The sequence below is a fragment of the Talpa occidentalis genome, unplaced genomic scaffold (genome assembly GCF_014898055.3).
Source record: "Talpa occidentalis isolate TD23 unplaced genomic scaffold, MPIMG_talOcc4v2.1 talOcc4.14, whole genome shotgun sequence".
Lineage (NCBI taxonomy): Eukaryota > Metazoa > Chordata > Mammalia > Eulipotyphla > Talpidae > Talpa > Talpa occidentalis.
The window spans coordinates 28,653,188-28,674,406 of NW_023601433.1; the positions used below are offsets into that span (position 1 = coordinate 28,653,188).

Genomic DNA, 21,219 nt, shown 5'->3' on the forward strand with positions numbered 1-21,219 from the left:
GTGAAGACAGTACAATCTCCCCACCATTCCCTTCTCTTTGGCAGGTGGTCTGTGTTTGGCACCTCGGACTATTCAGAGCCCGCCTGTGACCCTCACCCAGGCTTCCTGTGAGTGTTGCTTCTATCCCCCCCTGTATGCCTTGACCCCCCGCAGGCCTCAGGCCTCTTGGCAGGAGCACAGCTCCAGGGTTAAGGGCTGAGCACTCCTCTTGGCAAGCCCTGGGTGAGCGAGGCGGGCGGCTTCACACACAATGGCTTCCTTGAATTCGTCTCTTTTCCAAAGAAACCTGCTACATCACAGAGTTTTGAGTTATTTGCTTCTAAATTAAGGTATAACTCTCTTTAGAGATGTCCCTGGAGAATCCATCAAAAAGTGCTAAGAAGTGAGACTGTTAAAAGCCGTGGTGCAGGGAGGGGCCTTACAGTGTCAAACCCAGCCTTCCTTCTAGCAGCCTCTCACCAGAAACACACCCATCCTGGAGGGCTTGTCCACACCCGCCATGCCTGGGGTCATGACCACAGGCTCTGGTCAGTGCAAACCTTCAGAAGGCTGCCCCCCTGCACAGCCCTGGCCCCTGCCCTTGGGATAGGGAGCTGGGGGTACAGTTCCCTGTGTGGAGCGGGAGCTGGCCATGGGGCTGGACCTGAGCCCTGACCCCTTCAGTGATGCCTGCCCCTGTGAATTGTGGAGATCAGAGACATGGGGTTGGAGTGGAGGAGAATGGACTTGACATTTACATTACCTCCAGAGCCCAGATAAGGCATTTGCAGGAGGACAAATGCAATCTCTACCTCCATTTTACGGTTGAGGAGACTGAGACCTGAGGAGATGGGGGTGGCTCTCCCGAGGGACTTGCTAGCTACAGGGAGGGCATTCAGGATCCCTCAGGACTTTGTTCTCAGTAGGTAGGGTAGCCTGGGTGATCACCATCTGCTTGGGTAGTCACTGGGAAGGGTGCACCAGAAGGCTGCCTGGGCCTGCCATGCTGGAGGCTGATTGAGTGGTAGCTGTTGTCAGTTCTTAGGTGCTGGCCCTGTTCTGGCAGGGTTGGTGAACTGCAGCAAGGCCTTGTCCTTTTCTCTGGAGGGACAGGACTCACTCACCACTACTCTTCTCACCAACGGTTCCCACATGGGGCCCACATATATCCTTGTCCTGGCAAAGGGTCTTCAGACCTTCTAGTTCTGTATTTTCATTTCAGGCGAGGCCTGTCTGGGCCCTCTCTCTAGAACAGCACCTGTGTTCCCACCCACACGTTTCCTGTAGCCTCCTTGCCTCTGTTTTCCCCTTAGCACCCATTATAGTATAACCTACTTCTTTTATTTATTTTGTTTGCTCACCATCTCCCTCCTGGATCTGAACATAAGCTCTATGAGGTCAAGACCTTCATCCACTGTTCACAGCCGAGAATCCAGTCCCCGGAGCCCAGCCTGGCCCACAGTAGCAACTCAGGAAATGACTGTGAAGCATATGTCCCACCATAATGTATTGAGCCACTTCCATGCGGGTGCTCTGGGCTTCCTGCTGGCTGTAGCCTTCATATTGGAGAGGTGCTGCTCCTGGGAGGATGTGCCTTTGGGTCTCAAGTGATGTGTCTCAGGCCTTAGATTGACTGCCAGACACAAACCACTCATGCATGGTGGACACCACTGACTGAGCAGCCGTCAAGCAGAACCGTCATCCATTCATTCGTCATCCATTCAGATGGGCTGCCCATCTTCTCTGCTGTCCTCACAGACGCAGGTCCCTGCCTCCGGGAATTGGAACCTCAGGTTGACACCTGGCCCCTCAGTGACATGGTGTGATTCAGTGAGGCCTAGATCAGATGCAGAGGATTCACATAGCTCTGACATATGAGGGCAAGATGAGGTTCTAGTGGCAATAAAGGAAATAGTACCCACAGTGGCCATGTGACAACTGAGTGGCCCCTGTTCCCAGAGATTAGCTTATCAGGGCAGCTCAGTGTAGAGGAAAGAACATTGAACAGGAAGTTAGAAGACCTGGATTCTAGTCCTTGCTCTGCCTGTAATAGAAACCCTGGTGAAGCCTCTTCATTCTCTGGGCCTTGGAGTTTTCTACATGGGAAACCCTGGGCTGGATCAGGGTGCAGGCAGTTTTCATTTCTTTTTTTTTTTTTTAATATTTATTTATTTATACAAGCACTGGGTACAGTCAGAAGCGCGGGAGGGTGAGAAAATTCACCAGAGCCAGAGCGAGGAGCAGAGCAGGCAGAAGGACCGAAGTACACTGCTGAGGGGAGCAGCGGGCGGCAGGAGAGGTCTGCGTGCCATGTGGGACCCTTGCCCGTGGCCGGGGTTCAAACCAGTGCTGCAGAGGCTGTGGGCAGCTTCGCACCCAGCGCTCAACCACTGCACCACCAGGGAGGCCCAGTTTTCATTTCTTATACTAACTCTGGAGTGAACATCCCATGCACACTGCGTTGAGAAGTTGTGGCTCAGGAGAAAAGTGGCCAAGGTTGATTAGTGATATGTGCTGTGGAAACAGGATGCGGGATTTAGACATGCTTGCCAGTTGTGGCCAACCCCACCTACCATGCCTCACTCTTTCCTCGTAGCTTCAGCTCATCTTTCATCTGTACTTATACGCTGCTTCTTCCTGGACTCCTACTCCCTCTTCAGTGCTTCCTCAGCTGCCATCCCAAGTCTAATGGCTAACACAAGTCACGGTTGAATGTTTCATGGCAGCCTCTCTGTTTACGCTGGAATGAATGAGTGAATGACAGAGCAAGTGAATCAGAGAGACACAGACTCAACCACTCAGCAAGGCTGAAGCCTCATGCTAAGCTCTGCTCCAACTTAGAGCTCCAAGAAATCTGCCTAGAATTGGGAGACCCGATGACCACAGAAACATGCTAAACTGTATTGTTTGGGCTGTAGATGTTTAGGAGTGAGAACAGGGCAGGAGAGTGATGAAGGGAGGCATAGTGTGTAAGCCCTGGCCAGGCTCTGTGTCTTTCAGGGGTCCATGGCCTATCTGACCTAAGCCATGCAATGGCTCACCTCGGATAAAGATGGGGGGAAAACTCTTCAAGCCAAGAGGACCCCTGAAGACCCTTCTTGCCTGAGCATTGGGGGACCTGACATGTACAGCTTTCACCCTGACTCCAGCAAGCTCTGGTTGAGCTGGTAGTGCCCCTACCCCCACTCTTCCAGCCACAGTGCCAGTGAACTGTGGGCCAGACAGGGTCACCTAGAGGTGGCCGGGCCAGGAAATTAACAGTCTCCACATGAGATACCTGTCTCTGATGGTGACTGGTGGCTTAACCTCTCCCCCGCCCCCCCCCCCCACAACTCCTGCAGAGCATATCCTCTTACCTAGCTGCCCCAGCTTGTGTGGCCTCTGGCCTGCGCTACCTGTCCCCTCTTGCTTCCTATGGCCCCATGGAGTGACCACCAGGATCCCAGCTGGCCTGCCATCCAGCCCCTTAGGCGAGTATGGGTGTGGTGGCCCTGTCCCTGAGCTGGGCTTTCTTCCAGCATGATCACCCCCTTCCCCCCGCTGTGTTACTTCTGATATGCTGTGCAAACATATTTCTCGATAAAATGCTGGGAAGAAAAATAATTAGAGTGTTGCCTCCATTATCCAATTTCTGATTAATCAAACTCTCTTTGTCCTCGGCCAAAATCTATTCATTTCCCTTAAACACTGGGCCGGTGCCAAGCATCGATTTCCTCTATGATAACACCACACATACACGCACATCCCCAGCCCTACCCCATGGTGGGGAGATTTCAGGAGCACTAACTGGGCTACTCTACTGCCCCCAACACCACCCACCCCCTTCAGGAAGCCCTTAGCCACACTGTGCCCACTGCTCTACTCTTCGAGTTCCAGGCTGGCCTAGACCCCTGTTGGCCTCAGTCAAGGGTGTGTTAGTCTTGTATCTGGGTGTTCTGGGGCTCTCCTCAGGCAGGTTGAAGGATGGTAGGCACTGGGGCAGAGGGTGGGCTGCAGCCCTAGGCTCCAGGTAGGCCAGAATGTTGGGAAATGCCCCATTGCTAGCTCAGGAAGGCTAGGGTGAGCAGGGAGACTGAGGGTGAGGGCTTGTGAGCTGGGCTGTAGGGCTTCAGGGTGGGTGTGAAGACACTCTTTCATTTCTGACAATATAAGTCCAGCCCAGAAGGGCTTACCAGAGGAAGGGGCATCCTGGGGCAGAGGCTCAGAGGCAAGGCTGAGGGGAATGGGTGAGGTCAGCCAAGACCAGGGGGAAAGCAGCCATACCTCTGCTGTGTCCATTGGGGGATGCCAAAGATCAGTCTAGAAGACTTTCCAGAAGTCCCCAGCTATCCCTCCCTGGCAGCATCTCCCTCAGCCAGTACAAGTTGCTGAGATAGATTTGTCAGCACCTGCTTCCTGCCAGGTACTTCTAGGGGAGGACACACGGGGACAAACAGATCCTGCCCTGGGGAGCATGATGGGAGGCAGTAAAAACAACAAACAAGTTTTGCGATGTGGTAGAAAGCAATAGTGCTGTGGGGTAAGATATTTGGGGGATCGCTTTCAATTGCAAATTATAAGTTAGATGGGCAGGGAGGACTTCCAGAGAGGAACATCTGAGCCTTGGGAGGGAAGGCTGGAATGCCTAATGACAAAGAATGTTCCAGATGGATCGATTTGCCAGCGCAAAGGCCCAGAGTCGAGAGCGTCTGACTTGTGCAGGAGGGTCAGCAAAGCAGGAGAGAGGAAGGAGCATGGGGCATGTGACAGAGCTCTGGAGCCCTGGAAGGACTTGGACTCTGGCTCCAAACTGTGATGGCAAGCAGAAACTTGAGCACAAGAGAGACATTCTGCCTCATATTCAGGATCCCCCTGCCACTGAGTGGAGCACAGAGTGCAGGGGCTGGGAGAGACACAGGCCTAAGCAATCACTGTGGCAATCCTGATGGGAGACAGGGTGTGGCTGGGCTAAACTGGGGAGGCTGGATGTGAGAGGGGGGAGGTTCAATGGTTGGATTCTAGACAGAGGGTTCTCCTGAGGCCAGCTTGGCCCAACCCTGACCTGTTAGAAAGGACGAAGGGCAGAGGGAAGGTATATGCAGTATGCAATGGATGCCACTAGTACCCCCAGGTTCCCTTTCCTGCTGGCTGCCAGCTTCAGTGTTTTCTGCTCACAGCTCATAATAATCTCACCAAAGAACTGCCATGGGCCCTCACGATCCCCTTTCCAGGAAATGCCTGGCAGGTCCTGCTCCCCTCCCTCAATGTGGGACAGCTTTAATTTCCTTCAGACTCCACATCTCTCTCCCAGACCAATCCATGTCCAAGAATCTGCCTCTTGGGCCCTCCTGAAGAGTCTCAAGAGTGGAGGCTACTATGGGCTTGGAGATTCCTGGGTGTAACCAGCTGTTGCAGTTACAGGGATCTGAAGCAGCTTCCCAGTGCAGTGTTGCCAGGCAGCGGCCTTAGGAGGACCCACAGTGCTTGATAGCATGCACAGTCCAGACCCTTTCTCAGACCCTTTGAGCCGCACTGGCTTGTTGAGGCAGATACTCTAGCCCTGCCTGGATTTATTGGACTTGAGTCTGAATACATGGGAGTTTAGGAGGATCTGGAAGCAGGATCTGGGCAAGGGCAAAGAAGAAAAAGAGGAGGAATGTGAAGTGCTACTAGCCTTCCAGGTGAGAGAAATAGAGAAGGAACCTCCACAAAGAGGGTCCCACCTAGTTGTAGCAGCGTGAGGGGACAGGATTAAGGAATGCCATTCTCAGAGGCAAGGGAGATAAGACTGCGCAGCAACAGAAACCCAGAATGGTTAAATCAGTGCCCAGCCAGCCCAGCAGCCTGACAGAGTCAGCAGTTACCTTTGCTATGGAAACTGGGGCGCCAGGCTCTCCTCAGGTGGCAACCACTGGCACTAGCTCTTTGCGAAGACCCCACCTCTGCTCTGTGTATCACTTTCTCCTTTCCCTAGTATGGGGAGCCGCTCTGCTTCTATTTGTTTAGTTACTCTTGGCCCAGGGAAATCTCTGGCCTGATTTCCTCCTGAGTCAGTGTTCCTCCAGGGATGCTATCACATCTCATTTGGTCGGTCGTGGCAGCTGAGGGCATCCCGCGCCACAGGAGGTACAGGCCATAGGAAGGGCCCCGGTCATCTTTAGTAGTGCCGTGGAGCTGAGCGGCTGCCTGTCTGGGGCAGAGCCATTTGTCAGGGCCTGTGTGTTACTGAGGGACGCTGTGCGCTCACCCTGCTCGTCTCCCATCCATGTACACTCTGGCTCCAAAACAGGTAGGGTAGGGGGCTAAGACAAGGCAAAGAGAGAGAGAGGCTGCTTTTCATGGGTAACCCTCCATGGATCTTGGTGTCTCCCGCCGACACACACACAAGCCCTGAGTGTCCCCAAGCCCTGAGTCTGTGCTGCTCAAATATGCATGTGCTATTTTTTCATATGCTTGCAGAAGCTGTTGTGATAAATTAAATGCAAAGTCATTTACACGCCTTTCAGAAATGTTGCTGCTCAGAAACCCTTCTTACCCCATCACCTGCACGCGCTCTGTTCTCACAGTAGGGTGTGCTGTCCCATGTCCACGGCAGGCCAGACGCTCTGGGACGGCGGGCTGCCTGTGCATGCACTTCGCCACCCTCCCCTTTGAGTCAGTTGTTTGTGTCCCAAACCCTTGTGTGCCAGTTGTACTCGCCTTTGTGATTATATCCTTGAATATTATATAAACTGATGAAATATGAATGTAAAGAGGGTTTCTATGGAAATTAAGTGGATACTTTGGAAAGCCTCAGTGAAAGCTGCGGTTAGGTTTAGTGTGGACCAGACAGCTGTCAGATGGGGGACAGAAGGAGCTGTGACAGCCTAGGATTTGGTCTCAGTTACTTTTGCCACCTCACCCGTGCAGAGAAAGTTGCCTGGACATCAAACAGGGTCTGCTGTGGCTCAAGCAAGAGCAGCAACAGCAGCTCCAGTGAGTGCACCTGTGTCCGGAGGGAAGTCCCAGTCTCACCCCAGAAATTGGTGAATGAATACATGTTTTTCTGTCTGGTTAAAATAAAATGTGAAAGTACATATTTCTCATTTCTTATGACTCAGTGACTTTAAGTCACTTTTTAATGTGCCAACCAGCCAGCAATCCCAAACTGGAGGGCAACTTTTGGTCATCAGTGGATTTGAAAAGATCTGTAACCATGTTGGAATATCTGTAACAGTGCTGAAATCTGCAAGGTTGAGTTTTGGTTGTTTTTTTTTTTTTTGGTAACATTAGCATGGGGAGAGGCGGTCCTCTTTATTGGAAAGGCTCATGAAGCAGGGATCTATATCGCACCAGGAGAGGAAAGTGGCTGGGCTGGAGAAGGGGCTGATGACATGGCTGAGCCCTCAGCCAGGCCAGCCTGGAAACCCTTATTCTGGGACTGCCCTATGGAGAGAGTCTGGGGTCAACTTGCAAGAAAGTGTGGGGTTTCCCTGCATGAAGGGATATGGGGGAGAGCCTGAGGACCACAGCAGGGCAATTAGGTACACTGGGGTACAGAGTCCACACTCTTCCCCCAACACCCCATCCCACCTCTCCTGCCTTCCTCTTTTTTTAAAACAGGATTTGAAAAGATAGTGATAGTGCTTTGGGTAGGGCACAAGCTGGCTGGGGTAGGAGGGATCCCAGGGTGGTGTGAGGAGAGAGAGGACACATGGTCAAGAGAAGGGCTCGGGAGGGCTGTGTCCACTTAGTGAGAGGGAGAAGGAAGAAGGATGAATTGGGAGCTGGGATGGGGGGAGATTTTGCCACACTGAGTTAGCCTACATATTGGGGAGGGGTGGGCAAGATGCATATTTGAGGAGTGATTGTGGAGAGCATGAGTGAGAACCTCGGGAGCCCTGGACATTTGGGGGAGGGGTGACACAGGCCTAGGACTCCCAGAGTCCCAGAAGTCACCTGTGAGTCAGCAGAGAGCACCTGTGCCTGAGAGGCCGGTGCAGACTGCAGTGTGACCCTCCACATCAGGGCCCTAGGCATGGTCGTGTGAGATAAAGAACTCCAAAGGGAGTGCTGGGGAAGCTGTTGTGCCCTGTACCCATTATTTTTCATGTTCATCCATCTAGCCATCCATCTGTCCTGTGCATTTTGCACAGAGCGCCTGCTTAGAGGCAAGTGAGCTGGCAATAGGAGAGAGAGATTGGAGGGTAAGGTAGCATCAAGCAGGAGGCCAAAGTGACACTAGGGTAGGGAGGAGGGCATGGTGGGTGTGGTCAGGACAGGGACTTACAGACAAGTCAGCAACTCAGAGCCCAAGGAGGGGCTGGTCTGAGGGCATCCCTGGGGAAATACAGTCCCACTGCCCAGTGGCATGTGGCAGTTGGCTCAAGGTCACACAGGGCTGGGTGACAAGTCTAGACTGAGTATCCCAGGGCTCCATGGGTGCTACCTGGTGCTAGTGGTCAGGGACTCTCATAGGGAGGGAGACTCATGACCAGCCTCAAAGGAGATAATTTCATCCCGGAGGGAGGAAGGCAGGATGCTCTGGGTATGGGGAATGGGAAACGCAGACAAGAAGACTGGGATATGGGTTCTGGGGGGTTCGTGGGAAGGAAGGGGTAAAATTGTGGAGAGGGCTTTCCCCGGGAGGCAGCTCCTGGGAGGGTGGCGTGTCCCAGACCCCAGTGTCACTGGCATCAAGGCAGGCGGGGGCTGGGGGGCATCTCCTCAGGAAGATGTCACTTTTTAATCGTAACACATGTGTTGTTATAACAAAAACTGTTAGCATTTGGGATGGGCTGAGCCACATTCTGCCACACATGTTGTGGGCCAGCCCCAAGAGCTGTAAGATGTGAGGGAGATGTGCCTTCAGCCTCACTCCCTGGCCTTGCTTTGCTGGCCTTTCCAGGGGAACCCACCTGTCCGACATCTCATCCCAGAGGGACGGCAGAGTGGATCCAAGCAAGATCCTGAGTGAGGAGGGTTGATTTATCCCTTGCACAATGGAAGTAGCACTTCCACTGGAGAAAGGAGGACTTGAGGGTGGGCGCTTTCTGCTTCTGGGCCTGGGGAGGGGGTGCCAGGATAGCCGTCAATGGAGGGACACTGTTGGGGAGGATCTACTTTGAGCCCACTGTGCAGGCCCCACCCCTCAGGTGTCTCCTGTCACCTCCTACTAGCCATGCCCCTGCCCCACCCTGCCCCCTCCCCCAGCCCTGAGTGCCTGGAGGCAGCTCCTCATTCTTGCTCCTCCAGTGTCACCTCCTTGGACTCTGCCTTGAGACTTTGAGTCAATTCTTGACTCCAAGGCTCTTCGTCTCTCCTACCTGGCTGCTCTTTATCAGAAACAGCCTCTCTGGCTTATTTGCTCATGATCTCCCAACAGAATACATGCTCCCTGCTGCACATACTCAGCTTTTTACCTGCCTTTCCCCCGCTTACTCCACCCCCCATATCCAGAGCAGGGCAGGTACATAGCAGGGCACAGTGACCTTGATAAAGGGCCTAATGATTGATTGACTGACTGCCCGTAGGGATCTGAGAGCAAAGGGCCTTAGACTGCAGGTACCCCCATTCCTTGTGCTGGGCTTTTTGTGACAGAGGATACCATACCGAAGAACCAGTAGAACTGAACAAGAGCCAACACTAGTTTGTGACAAGGTGACAAGAAATGGCCTGAGGGTGAACAAGGAATCCAGTGCTGACACCACAGCCCAGGAGCCTCCATCCCAGCCCTACTGTCTCCACCCTGGGGTATCGCAACAGAGAGGGCCACTGGCCCCACTTCCCTGGGCCACCCCTCTACATCCTCAGGGGGACTGAAGGCCTCACATGGACCAGCCTGTATGAGGTGGCTTGAATCCGTGGCCGTGAGCAGTGCTAGTGCGCCTCTTAGGAAGGTAATCCTTTTTTATTTCTCTCAATCCTTTCCTTCAAGGAGAAAATCCCAGTTTGGTGCCAGTGTGGCTGTCACACCCTCTGGCTCCCACTAATCCCCGTTGTTTAACAAACAGCAAGCAGCCTTGCCTGGCCCCTCCTCCGGGCAGCAGGCCTGGCTAGCAGCAGAAGTGTCTAGCTTTACACCCATTGATATTTTAGGTTATTTCTGTCTATGGTCAATGTCTCTGGCTTTCCATTTAAAGTGGGGGCATGAAGGGCCTCCCATGGTGGCGCAGTGGTTGAGTGCTGGGCTGCGAGGCTGCCCACAGCCTCTGCAGCGCCGGTTTGATCCCCAGCCTCTGGCGATGGTCCCACAAAAAAATAAATAAATAAATAAAATTAAAAAAAAAAAAAAATAGGGGCATGAAGTCATAAAGTATATCCGAGTAAGTAAAAATATGTAATCAACTTAAAGAAAAACCTTGAGTAATTAACGGAACAGGTGACCAGGTTACACTATGGTCTATTGCTAACTGAGGGTAAGAAAATAGGTAAGGAAGTAGGCCCCTTTCTTCAAACCTTAGTTCCTACATAGAATGTGCCAGTGCACTATGAGGCTGATGCACACGAGCCTGTGAGGACTGGCAGCTGCCCAGGCGGGAGCAGATCATCCCTGATGGTGGGGCTGGGGCAATACTGCCCCCTCTTCCCTGCCTTCCAGTAGCCCCAGAAGCACTCTGTGCACAGAAAGTGCAGCCATGCCACGATAGGGTCAGAAGCCCCTCTCCCTGACCCCCTATATTCTGCTTCCCTGGAATAGACCCACCCTACCCCTGACTCAGGTTCTTCCTGAAGCCTCCCTAATCATCCAAGATCACGCGTGGAAACAGCCCCATGAAGTGTCTGCAGGGTGCTGGAGTCTGATCAGACATTTGGATGATGTGTGCCAAGAGGCTGATAATAACGTGCTGATTTAGGGCACAGGTTTCAGTGGCTGTTGAGCCCTGGAGAAACACACCATCTTGGGGTGGTGCCACCTGTTCTGGCTTGGTAGAGGCAGGGAATTGAAAGGGAGAGAAGTTAAAATGGCAGAACAACCAGGCAGGCAAAGGACATGAGCTTCTCGGAGACCACAGAGGAGCCACGCCACCGCGACAGCCCCTGCGGGTCCAGGCGGGACTCTGGGGAGATGAATGAATGGACATACAGGGGAAGGACGCTCACGCAGGGGGAGCATGCAAAATGTTGGGCATAACACTGGATTCTAGTGTGCCAGGCGTGAAAGGGCAGTGGGAAACGTTTCCTTATTAAGAGGGAGGAAAACCAATAATCAGTGACAAACACAGGCAGAAGCCTTTCCGGGCCTTCAGGTTCTAAAATAGAGCCATGGTGGGAGCTGACGCAGGGGCAGCAGCTTTAGATACCCAGAGGGCAGGGAGACAGAAGATGGAAATGAGGGGTGGGTTCAGGCCCAGGAGGTATAGAGAGCCCCTTCTGCCCCACAAGCATAATAGACCCGAGGCCAGCAACAGAGGACACCCAGAGGCATATGCCCCAGATAGTAGGACCAGAGTACCCCAATGTACATCTTCTGTCAGCCCCCACAAACCCTGAGATGTAAGCCTACTGGAACCTGAGACAGGGACCTTGCCTGATCTACCCAGGTGTCATGTGAGGGAGGGCCTGAGGTCACAGATGCCCGACTGGGCCTCCTCCCTGCACCCTCTCCAGGTCACCACAGAGGAGCCATCTGCTGGGTACAAAGTAGAGCTAGCTAGTGGGGGGTGTCTGAACAAGCTGGCAAGAGGGCGTGGAAAATAAGACATGCTGAGTCTAAGGCCCCTGGACAGCTGAGACTTGGCCTTATTGGGGGTGAGGGACAGGCAACCCTGGCCCAGGACCTTGAACACTGCTGATCCCCACACTGGGGCAGGGCATGCTCCTGCCCTGGTGTCAGACCATGGACATGTACCTGACGACTGGGGCCTCTAGTACACTGGGTATGTGCCCTCACTCTGCCTTGCTGGGCTGCCTCCTCCCCCGCCCAGCTCTAGATTCCTAACCCCATCCCTTGCCTAACTGGCTAGCTGGCCTCTACTTGGGCCCCTCCCAGTGCCTCTATCCATTCAATGCAGGTTCAGTCTGTCTCCTAAAGAAAACCAAACTACCTCCCTATGGCAGGGTCTGCATGTTGACCTGGCCCTCTCCTAGCTCACCCCTGTCTGGTGGCCCAGGGCTCAACATGGAGCAGACTCCTTGGAGTGGGGAGGGAGTCTGGAGAGTAAGGCTTGGCTTGTCTCTACCTCCTTCTCCCTCACCCTCTCCCTCTGAGGAAGTGGGGGACCTGGTGATGAGGGAACCCCACCCTGCCAAGTTCAGACCTCTCTTGGTAAGCTAATAAGCCATCTTCTCTCCTTGGAAATCCTGATTTAACTGGACCTTCTCTGACCTTGACTCTGGGCTCTGTTCCCTTGTTGGGGAGAACCTGGGAGGAGTTGTTCAGGGAGAAGTTGGGGGACTGGTGTGGTGGGCATCCAGAGCACAGAGCATCACAGTATACTAAGGCCCAGGAGAGGTGGCAGCACCATCCACCTCCACCATGTCCCTTTTTCAGCCCAGAACTGTCACTCAGTCCAGTGTCCGGGATATGAATAGACTTGAGAGGCTAGTGTTGGGGAAAGGGTGAGTGTGACATGAGGGAAGGTCAGGCCTACCAAGTTGTGAGCAGGGACTAGGTGGGGATGAGGATGGGACAGGGAGGGTCTTGAAGGGTTTGGTCTGTGAGTATGCTGAAGTTGCAGGGTTTAAACTGCAGAAAGCAGAGCCATTTCCAGCCAGGTGGTCCCTGAATGGGCTGTGGGTTTGGAGGTCACGCCCTGGAACACACAACAGTCAGAGAAACCTATCTATGAGGGGTGGGATGGAGCTCGTCAGGAGCCTCAGGCAAAGGAGCCATTTCCTTAGGCTGCTGAAGAGCTCCAGCTGGTGCACCCATCTGTTTGAGCCCAGCTGCCACTTCCTCTCAGTGTTCCTTCTAAGAACAGCCCCACTCCCAACCTGCTGGCCAGACCCGTGGCACCCTGACCCCCACCCCCACCGTCCCGCTAAGTGCTGTCTGCCATCCAGAGGAACCAGCACTTCCTCTGCCTCTCCTCCCCCTCACTCCCACTGCTCCCTTCTCGCCTAGATGACTGTGTGCGGGAGCCTCCGCTGACTCAGGGATCCGTTCACACATAGGGCACTAGCTGCACCCCTCACTCAAACCCTGGCTGACTCCTGGACTCCTGACTTGCTCAGAGAAACAGTCAGAGCCCTTATACTGCCCTACTGCCTGCCCCTTACTCAAAACCAGCCACGTGGCCTCCTTCCTGTCCCCCAGACTGAACAGGCACATCCCCACCTCAGGGCTTTTGCTCCAGCAGTTCCACTTCCCCACACCTGCTCACGATCATCTGTCACTTATAGGGCAGCCAGCCCTGCCCACCTGCAGACTTTACCCTCACCACCTCCAACCCCTGCCCATCTGGAGCTGGGCGCCTCCCATCATCGCTGTGTGCCTTTGGTCTGAGCCCGCCCTCCCCACCTGTGTAAACTCTGTAGTCTTTGTCTGCTTCCTTTCAGGAGTAGCCTGTCCGCCCCTCCCCCCCACCAACATGCCAACTGAAAGCTGCAGCCTAGTAAGTGACTATGGGCTGACACAGCCAGCCAGTCCCTGACTCCTCCCCGCACATACAGACACACACCTAGGCCAATGCATACACAGCATGCAGTCCTGCAAACAGTCACACTGATCTGCATATGTGCACCCCCACCCTTGGGTTCCTCCTGATCAACCCTGCCCCCTCCTCTTCACTGATACCCCTCTATGTCCAGTCACTCTGACCTTCAGTCCCCGAGTTACACCATGGCTCATCACCCCCTTCCCTCTTTCCTTCTCCCCCATAGGGTCTTTTCACTGTTTCTCTCCCTTTCTTTTCCTTGCCCATCCCTCGGTAATCTCCAGCCAGGCCCAACAGCGCTATTGTGAGGAGTCCTAGTTGAGAGCCCTAGGGACCCGTGAGCAGTTACTGCGCCAGGGATAATGTGCTCATTCAGCCCTTGGCCCTTTGCTGTTGGGCTAACTTGGAGGTCCAGTAAGACCAGACTACATTCAGAGAGTTAAGACTGGTAGGAGCCAAGCTTTAGAACAGATAGGACTGTCCTGAGGTCCCATTTGGACCTTGACCTGGACTTCTGCCACAGGCCTCCCTCCTACATCCATGTACCATCCGTCTGCCACCAGTTCCAGTGCACTGAGCATTCATGTCCCCTAGAATGTGGCTGAGCCTGCAGAGCTGCAGGGAGAATTCTAAATGGAATCTTCTACTTGTTTCGTTCTGGTGATATGAAAAAAGAGGGCGCCTCTAGCACAGGGACCTACCTCCCATGTGACTGTTTGTGGCTACCCTGTAGGGATGGCATTTAGCCCCCAGACCTGGCCTGACATCACTTTCACCCCTTGGCTGTGGTCTGCCCTCATTCCTGAGTGCCCTATAACTGCTGGTGACTCTGGGCAAGGACTGCATGGCCAGCCCCAGGCTGCCTGCCTGCCTATTTCAGAAGGCTGGCCCTTGGCCTTGGGCTCGTAGAACACATACTTCCCAGAGCAAAAGTCTCACCTCCTTGACATGGCAGCTTTGGATCAAAGGCTGAGTGGTCTCAATTCACACCCAAAACGCAAACTTGATACCTGGCTATTCACAGGATGATGGTGTGGGCCCTTCGCTGCCTCTGTTGGTGGGTAAAGCCAGGCTCCCATGAGCCTGTCTTTTTCTCCCCTACCACCTACCCCTTTTATCTTGGTAGTGGACCTGCAGATGTTGTTTTGTTTTTATTTTTTCATGCTGGTACATGTAACACAAAGTGTGCTAAATTGGTTCATATTTTGTGCAACCATCACCACCGTCCATCTCCATTTTTTTCACCTTACCAGACTGAAATTCTTTACCCAATAAACAACTCCCAATGAACACTTCACCCCTGTACAACCTGACAACCACCGTTCTTTATCTCTGTGAATTTGACTGTTCTAAGTACCTTGCATAAATGGAATCATACACTGTCTCTTGTGACTGGCTTTCTTCACTTTGCATAAAGTCGTCAGTGTTCATCCATGTTGTGGCCTGTGTCAGAATGTCCTTCCTGAGTAAAATTCCTTCGTGTGTACACAGTCATGCCACAGTGGACCACATAGACAACGACTAACCTCTGTGTGTGGTAGGCTACGCCCTCTAGGTTTATGTTAATACACTCCTAAGACATTTGCACAATGACAAAATCACCTACCGACGCATTTCGCAGAACATACCCCTTTGTTAAACAATGCGTGGCTCTTTCGCGTTTTGCTTTTCCATTTGTCTGTGATGGGTTAGGTTACTTGGGTTACTGCCATGTTTTAGCGATCACCGATAATATTGTTATGAACGTGGTATACAAATATCTCCTTCATACCCTCCTTTCAATTCTTTTGGGTATATACCCAGAAGTGGAATTGCTGGATCGTATTTTTAATTTTTAATCAATTTTTAATTTTTTGAGTAACTGCCAGACAGTTTTCCATAGCAGCTGCCCCATTTTACATTCCCATCAGCAATGCAACAAGGGTTGTAGTTTCTCCATATTCTCGCCAATGCTCATTGTTTTTTCCTTTTTAATAGTAGCCATCCTTAAAGATGTGAGATGGTGTCTTACTGTGGTTTTGATTTGTACTGCCCTAATGATTCATGATATTGAACATCTTTTCATCTGCTTATTGGCCATTTGTTTATCATCTTTGGAGAACTGTCCTTTGCCCAAGTTTGGATTGGGTTTTTTGTTGTTGAGTCTTAGGAGTTCTCTATGTATTCTAGATCTTAATCCATTATCAGATATGTGACTTGTTGATACTTTCATTCTTTTTTTTTTTTTAAGATTTATTTATTTATTTATTTATTTATTTTTTATTTATACATGCACTGGGTACAGTCAGAAGTGCGGGAGGGTGAGAGAATTCGCCAGAGCAGAGAGCAGAGCAGGCAGAAGGACCGAAGTACACTGCTGAGGGGAGCAGCGGGCGGCAGGAGAGGTCTGCGCGCCATGTGGGACCCTCCTCCGGTGGCCGGGGAGCAGCCGGGGGGATCGAACCGGCACCGCAGAGGCTGCGGGCAGCTTCGCAACCCAGTGCTCAACCGCTGCGCCACCGGGGAGGCCCGATACTTTCATTCTTTGCATTGACTTTTTACCCTGCCAACAGTGTCTTTTTATGGACAATATTTTTTGTTTTTCATGATGTTTGTCTCTTTTTTTCTTTTGTTACCTGTTCCTTTGGTGTCATATCCAAGAAATCAATGCCAGATGTGCAGTTTTTGCCTTATGTTTTCTCCTAAGAGTTTTGTAGTTTTAGGTCTTACGTTTAAGTCTTACACCCATTTTAAGTTACTTTGTTAGGTAAAAGGGCCTTATTGTTTTTAAGGAAATCCCATCCTGGCTGGAGAGACCAGAAGGGAGGATGCCATGGAGAGAGGCGGAGGCAGCTGGAGGCACAGGGCGCCCCACTGATGTGGGCGACAGCCATGTGTGAGCTGGCCTGTGAAGAGCAGGCAGAGTTCCAGTGCAGAAGGGAGATGAGAGGCAGCCGACAGGGAATAGCCTGGGGTCACAGAGCAAGCCCTCAGGCACTGCCTGTGCCTAACTCCCCAGGGCCCAAGCCACAAGGGGAGTGTTTGGGCTTGAGAAGGACCTGAGGCAGGTCAATCATGCATCGCCTGGTGAGAAAGAGACCTATGTCCATGCTGCTCAGCTGCAGTTCTACTCACAGGCAGGGTCTGCCCTGCACAGGCTCAGGGAGGTGTAGTGCTGGAGTTTCCAGGTGATCTGCCCAAGCTAAACCATATCCCAGGAGTGGAGTCACTGCAGGTGCCCTGAGGCATGGACACCTAGTGCCTGGGAGCTGCTTTTCTTGGGTGGTATTGAGCCTGCTCTCTGGATTGATCTTTGTCCTTGCTTGTTACTAGCTGAGAGGGAATATGTCACTTACGGTCTAGCTGTACCTCAGATTTTAAAACATAAAATTGAAAAAAAACGTAACGACAAGATGGGGCCTGCACTGCCATAGGAGGCGGGCGGGTGTTGGTGTACCCGTGGGAGTGATGGCGCTGACAGGGTGGCTGCTGGGGTGGAGTGAGACGTCCTGGGCAGCAAACTGAGTTCTTTGGACGCCTTTCCACACCCGAGGGGCTGCTGGATCATCAGCAGGAACCAAGGAGCAGCCCCTGTAGAGCAGAGGGCATTACACATTGAAGTTCATGTCCCAGGGACAGTGAACAACGGAGCCTTGCTAATGCCGTGGTTCATTCTTACCAACTTTTTTTTTAATGACGGAAGTTCATTGAGAGAAATGTAGGAGATACATTAAATGCAAAGAAGAAAAATCATCTGAACTCGTTGTTGCCTGGGGAGTAACCACCCAGCCCCCTGCTGCGTGGTGCGTGCGTGCTTGTGTGAGCATCTGTGTCCTGCCCCGATTTTGTGCACGTTGTCCCGTAACATGTTCTGTGAGTACCCACCCTGTGCCCAGGGCTGGGCATAATTTCCAACCTTGGGGCCATTAATCACTGATCGCTCAGAAGAGACAGTTCAGGGCATTTTCTAGTAGTCCCTCATCCATGGGCTGTGGACTGTGGAGAGGCAGAAGCGAGAAATTTCCTCAACCTCTCCAGACTTCCCTTGGTCTCACATTACCAAGAGCTACAAGCAGAGAACCTGACAAGGGTGGAAGCCATCGGAGGAGGTGGAATGCGTGGGACGAGGTGGTGCTCACAGGCAACAGGGACAGTGAGGTACCGACCGCTGCCAGCAGGCATGTGCTGGGTAGTTGGCTGGGTGCTGGGTGCTCACAACACCTGGGACTTGTGAGGGACAGGGGCTGCGACGTGGAGTAATGAACTCGGGCCACAGAGCTGGGATGAGGCTCATCACCTTGCAAGTCAAGGTGCAGCTGAGGTGGGGAAAGACCTCAGAAGTGCTTGAGGCACCCCAGACTGCAGAAGCAGGGGGCCCCCAGGGAGTGAACAAGGAGAGGTTGGAACCTCAACCCAGGGAGAGAACAGGGCCTGCTTGAGAACGGGACTGCTAGGCTAGTGGGCGCAGAATTCAGCTGGGAGACTGATTGGGTGGGGAGAGCAGAGGTTGAGTTTGAGATGCTGGTCATGCCTCAGAGTAGAGACAAGGCTCATGGCTCTCAGTCCTTACTCACCCAAAGCCCCCAGTGGGTGAATGCTGACCATGGCAGGATGAGACTGTAGGGTGCCACCGTTTAGCCAGGGAAGGAGGTCAGCGGAAGGAAGCGAGAGATGTGTATATGGGCAGAGTGGGGGCAGGTGCTATCCTGGGCTCCCAGTCAGGAGTTCTGGGGCTGTCCCTTGTCAGGAGGGTCCAGCTGCCTGCAGATCTTGGGGACAGCCCTGGGGAGAACATGTAGGGTGTACCCTCCCCCTACTGGTCAACAGGTGGCCTACTGAGGATGGGTTGCTGAGACCCTGCCTGCAGTGTGAGCATAGCTGTTCCTTATTGACTAACAGAGCAGGATGCAGACAATAAGAAGACTCCACCCAGGGCCCCTCTGTGCCGCTGCTGTCTGCATCTCGACGCAATTCCTCCTGCCATGGACGCGGTCAGGCCCCGCCTGCTACCCACACTTGACTGCCCACCCTTCCCCGCTCCTCCCATTGGGCCTGCCCTACCCCAGCCTCCCTCTCCTGCTCCATCTCACTCACCGGGGGCAAGGCCACCCCACCCACCCTGGAGACCAGCTCCAGGCAGCGTCCACCTCCCTCTACTCCCTGCCTGTCTGCTCACTCCCGGATGGCTGGCCTCCTCCTGGAGCACGTCCTTGCCGTGGGAGACAGCAGGGCTGACCCACCAGATGGTGGTGAGAATGGGGGACACCAAGTCACTCCAGCCTAGGACCCCACTGTTAAACAGAAAGGGGCCAAGTACCATCAAGGGGCATGTGTGGGTCCAGCAGTGGCAGGAGAGGGCCCGGGGGCCGGGTGGGGGCATCACAGCAAGGTTGCTGGGTGGAACCCAAAGTAGGTGGACTGAGGAAAATAAGGCCGGCCGGGTCCAGTGGGCTGGAGGGGCTGCGGGTTCCTGGCATCACTCTCCCCCTTTGAAGACCTCCTGGGAGCTAGGGGGCTCACAAACTGACAGGGTTAGGAGGGACGTGGGGCTCGGCTGGGTGTGTTTTGTGGCGGTTCGGGCACTTCACATTGGGGAGATAGTTGATTCATTGTTCCCCAGGCTGTTTCTGAAGAGCCTCAACAGCTCGGCTGTCCACAGTCCTGAGGGCTCCCTTTCCCCCCAGCCTGCGGTGGGAGGAGGCTCACTCTCTTCTCTATATTGGCAGGTAAAGGGTGGATGCCTGAGGCAGGGGGGCCTCGGGGAGCACCCGCAGCACCGGCACCAGCAGCCGGCCCTCCAGCCACGCTTAGCAGCATCGCCACAGCAACCAGCGCCCAGACGGCAGCAGCCTAGGCAGACGCAAGCAGACAGCTTCCCACCGTCGGGAGGACGGGGAATGACCACGGCGAATCAGGCCCCACAGCAGCCCAGGGAGGTGGAGTGTCCCTAGAGGGAGGGCCGGTCACCTCCAGCAGCAGGCGCACGCCATGCCAGCTGGAGCAGAGGCGCTGGGGCAGGGGCTGCATTGGGGCCCGGCCTCGCCTCCCTACCTGCGCTGAGCGCTCCGAGGGCCACCTGGTTTCCTCTGCCAGACACACCTGGACCCGTGTCTCAGCATTCCTGTCCCCTGCTCCAAGTCTGGGCCCGCCGCTGCCGGACCATGGGATGTCGGCAAAGCTCAGAGGAGAAAGAGGCGGCGCGCAGGTCCCGGAGAATTGACCGCCACCTGCGCTCTGAGAGCCAGCGGCAGCGCCGAGAGATCAAGCTGCTCCTTTTGGGCACAAGCAACTCGGGCAAGAGCACCATTGTAAAGCAGATGAAGATCATCCACAGCGGCGGCTTCAACCTAGAGGCCTGCAAGGAGTACAGACCTCTCATCATCTACAACGCCATCGATTCGCTGACCCGCATCATCCGCGCTCTGGCTGCCCTCAAGATCGACTTCCACAACCCTGACCGCGCCTACGACGCCGTGCAGCTCTTCGCGCTGACCGGCCCCGCCGAGAGCAAGGGTGAGATCACACCCGAGCTGCTGGGCGTCATGCGGCGGCTGTGGGCCGACCCCGGGGCACAGACCTGCTTCGGCCGCTCCAGTGAGTATCACCTGGAGGACAACGCCGCCTACTACCTGAATGACCTGGAGCGCATTGCGGCGCCCGATTATATCCCCACCGTGGAGGACATCCTGCGCTCCCGGGACATGACCACGGGCATCGTGGAGAACAAGTTCACCTTCAAGGAGCTCACTTTCAAGATGGTAGATGTGGGTGGGCAGAGGTCAGAGCGCAAAAAGTGGATCCACTGCTTCGAGGGTGTCACGGCCATCATCTTCTGTGTGGAGCTTAGCGGCTATGACCTGAAGCTCTACGAGGACAACCAGACGGTAAGTGGCCCGCCTTTTCCTCTGCTTGTTCCTGCCATGGCTGGCGGCAGGAAGCGCGTGAGCTCACAGAGGCGCCACAGGGTGGGGCAGGGAGAGGCTGCCATTTCCAGCAACTCGGGCAAGGCATTCTCTCCAGTTGGAGCACGGGCACCTCACAACCTCTGGGTAGTGCCTGCTGTTGGTATTCCCGCCCACGAGGGTAGCACTCAGTAGCTTCCCCACTGTGTGAGTCCCCTCCTGACTTCAGTGCCCTGACAGGTTCTTGGGGCCCTGACATCCTCAGTGACCACCACACCCTCTCAGCTACTGTCGCCTTTACCCAGCTCCAGATGGCACTGCCTTCTTGGCACTTGCAGGTCCCTGGTATCCAGGTAGCTCCCACCTCCATGCCATGAGTAGGCCATACCCTATACCTGACTGAACTCAGGTCATGGAGGCCTCAAGAATGTGTTGCTGTGATGCTCAGAGGGTCCCTTGCTTAGTCACTCAGGCATTGGGGAAGACTTGGTAAAGAACAAGGGGAGATGAGGTGCCGCAATTGGCTCTGCAGCAGGTGAGATCAGAGGTGTGGGCAAGTGTGGGGGATAGCACTGGAGGCCAGAAGGAAGCTGGCAGTGCCACAGGAAATGGCAAAGGCTTAGGGCAGACATTCAGCTGGTCCATGTGATAGTTCAGTAAACCCACGAAGCCCTTACCAGTAGTGAGCACTACACTTCATCCTGGGAACTGCAGTCTTGGTCCCCAACCCCATCTGGATTCTGGGAGTCTGGCAGTGACAGGGTTGAGGTACCACTCAGAGGTTTAACTTCCCAGGAGTTGGG

General features: G+C 54.0%; 2 protein-coding genes across 4 annotated transcripts in view; one reads left to right on the plus strand and one right to left on the minus strand.

Moving 5' to 3' along the window:
- Positions 1-21,219, minus strand: part of RSPH14 (radial spoke head 14 homolog) — a 76,910-nt gene that overhangs the window by 15,873 nt on the left and 39,818 nt on the right. The window lies entirely within an intron of this gene.
- Positions 1-21,219, plus strand: part of GNAZ (G protein subunit alpha z) — a 52,175-nt gene that overhangs the window by 4,476 nt on the left and 26,480 nt on the right. Inside the window, exons 2-3 of one of the 2 annotated variants that reach the window (XM_037510241.2) lie at positions 45-107; positions 19,241-20,398. In XM_037510241.2, the coding sequence (XP_037366138.1) occupies positions 19,676-20,398 (723 nt within the window). In that variant the 5' untranslated portion in view covers positions 45-107; positions 19,241-19,675. The remainder of the gene's footprint in view (positions 1-44; positions 108-19,240; positions 20,399-21,219) is intronic. The other variant, XM_054694881.1, reaches the window with a different exon arrangement.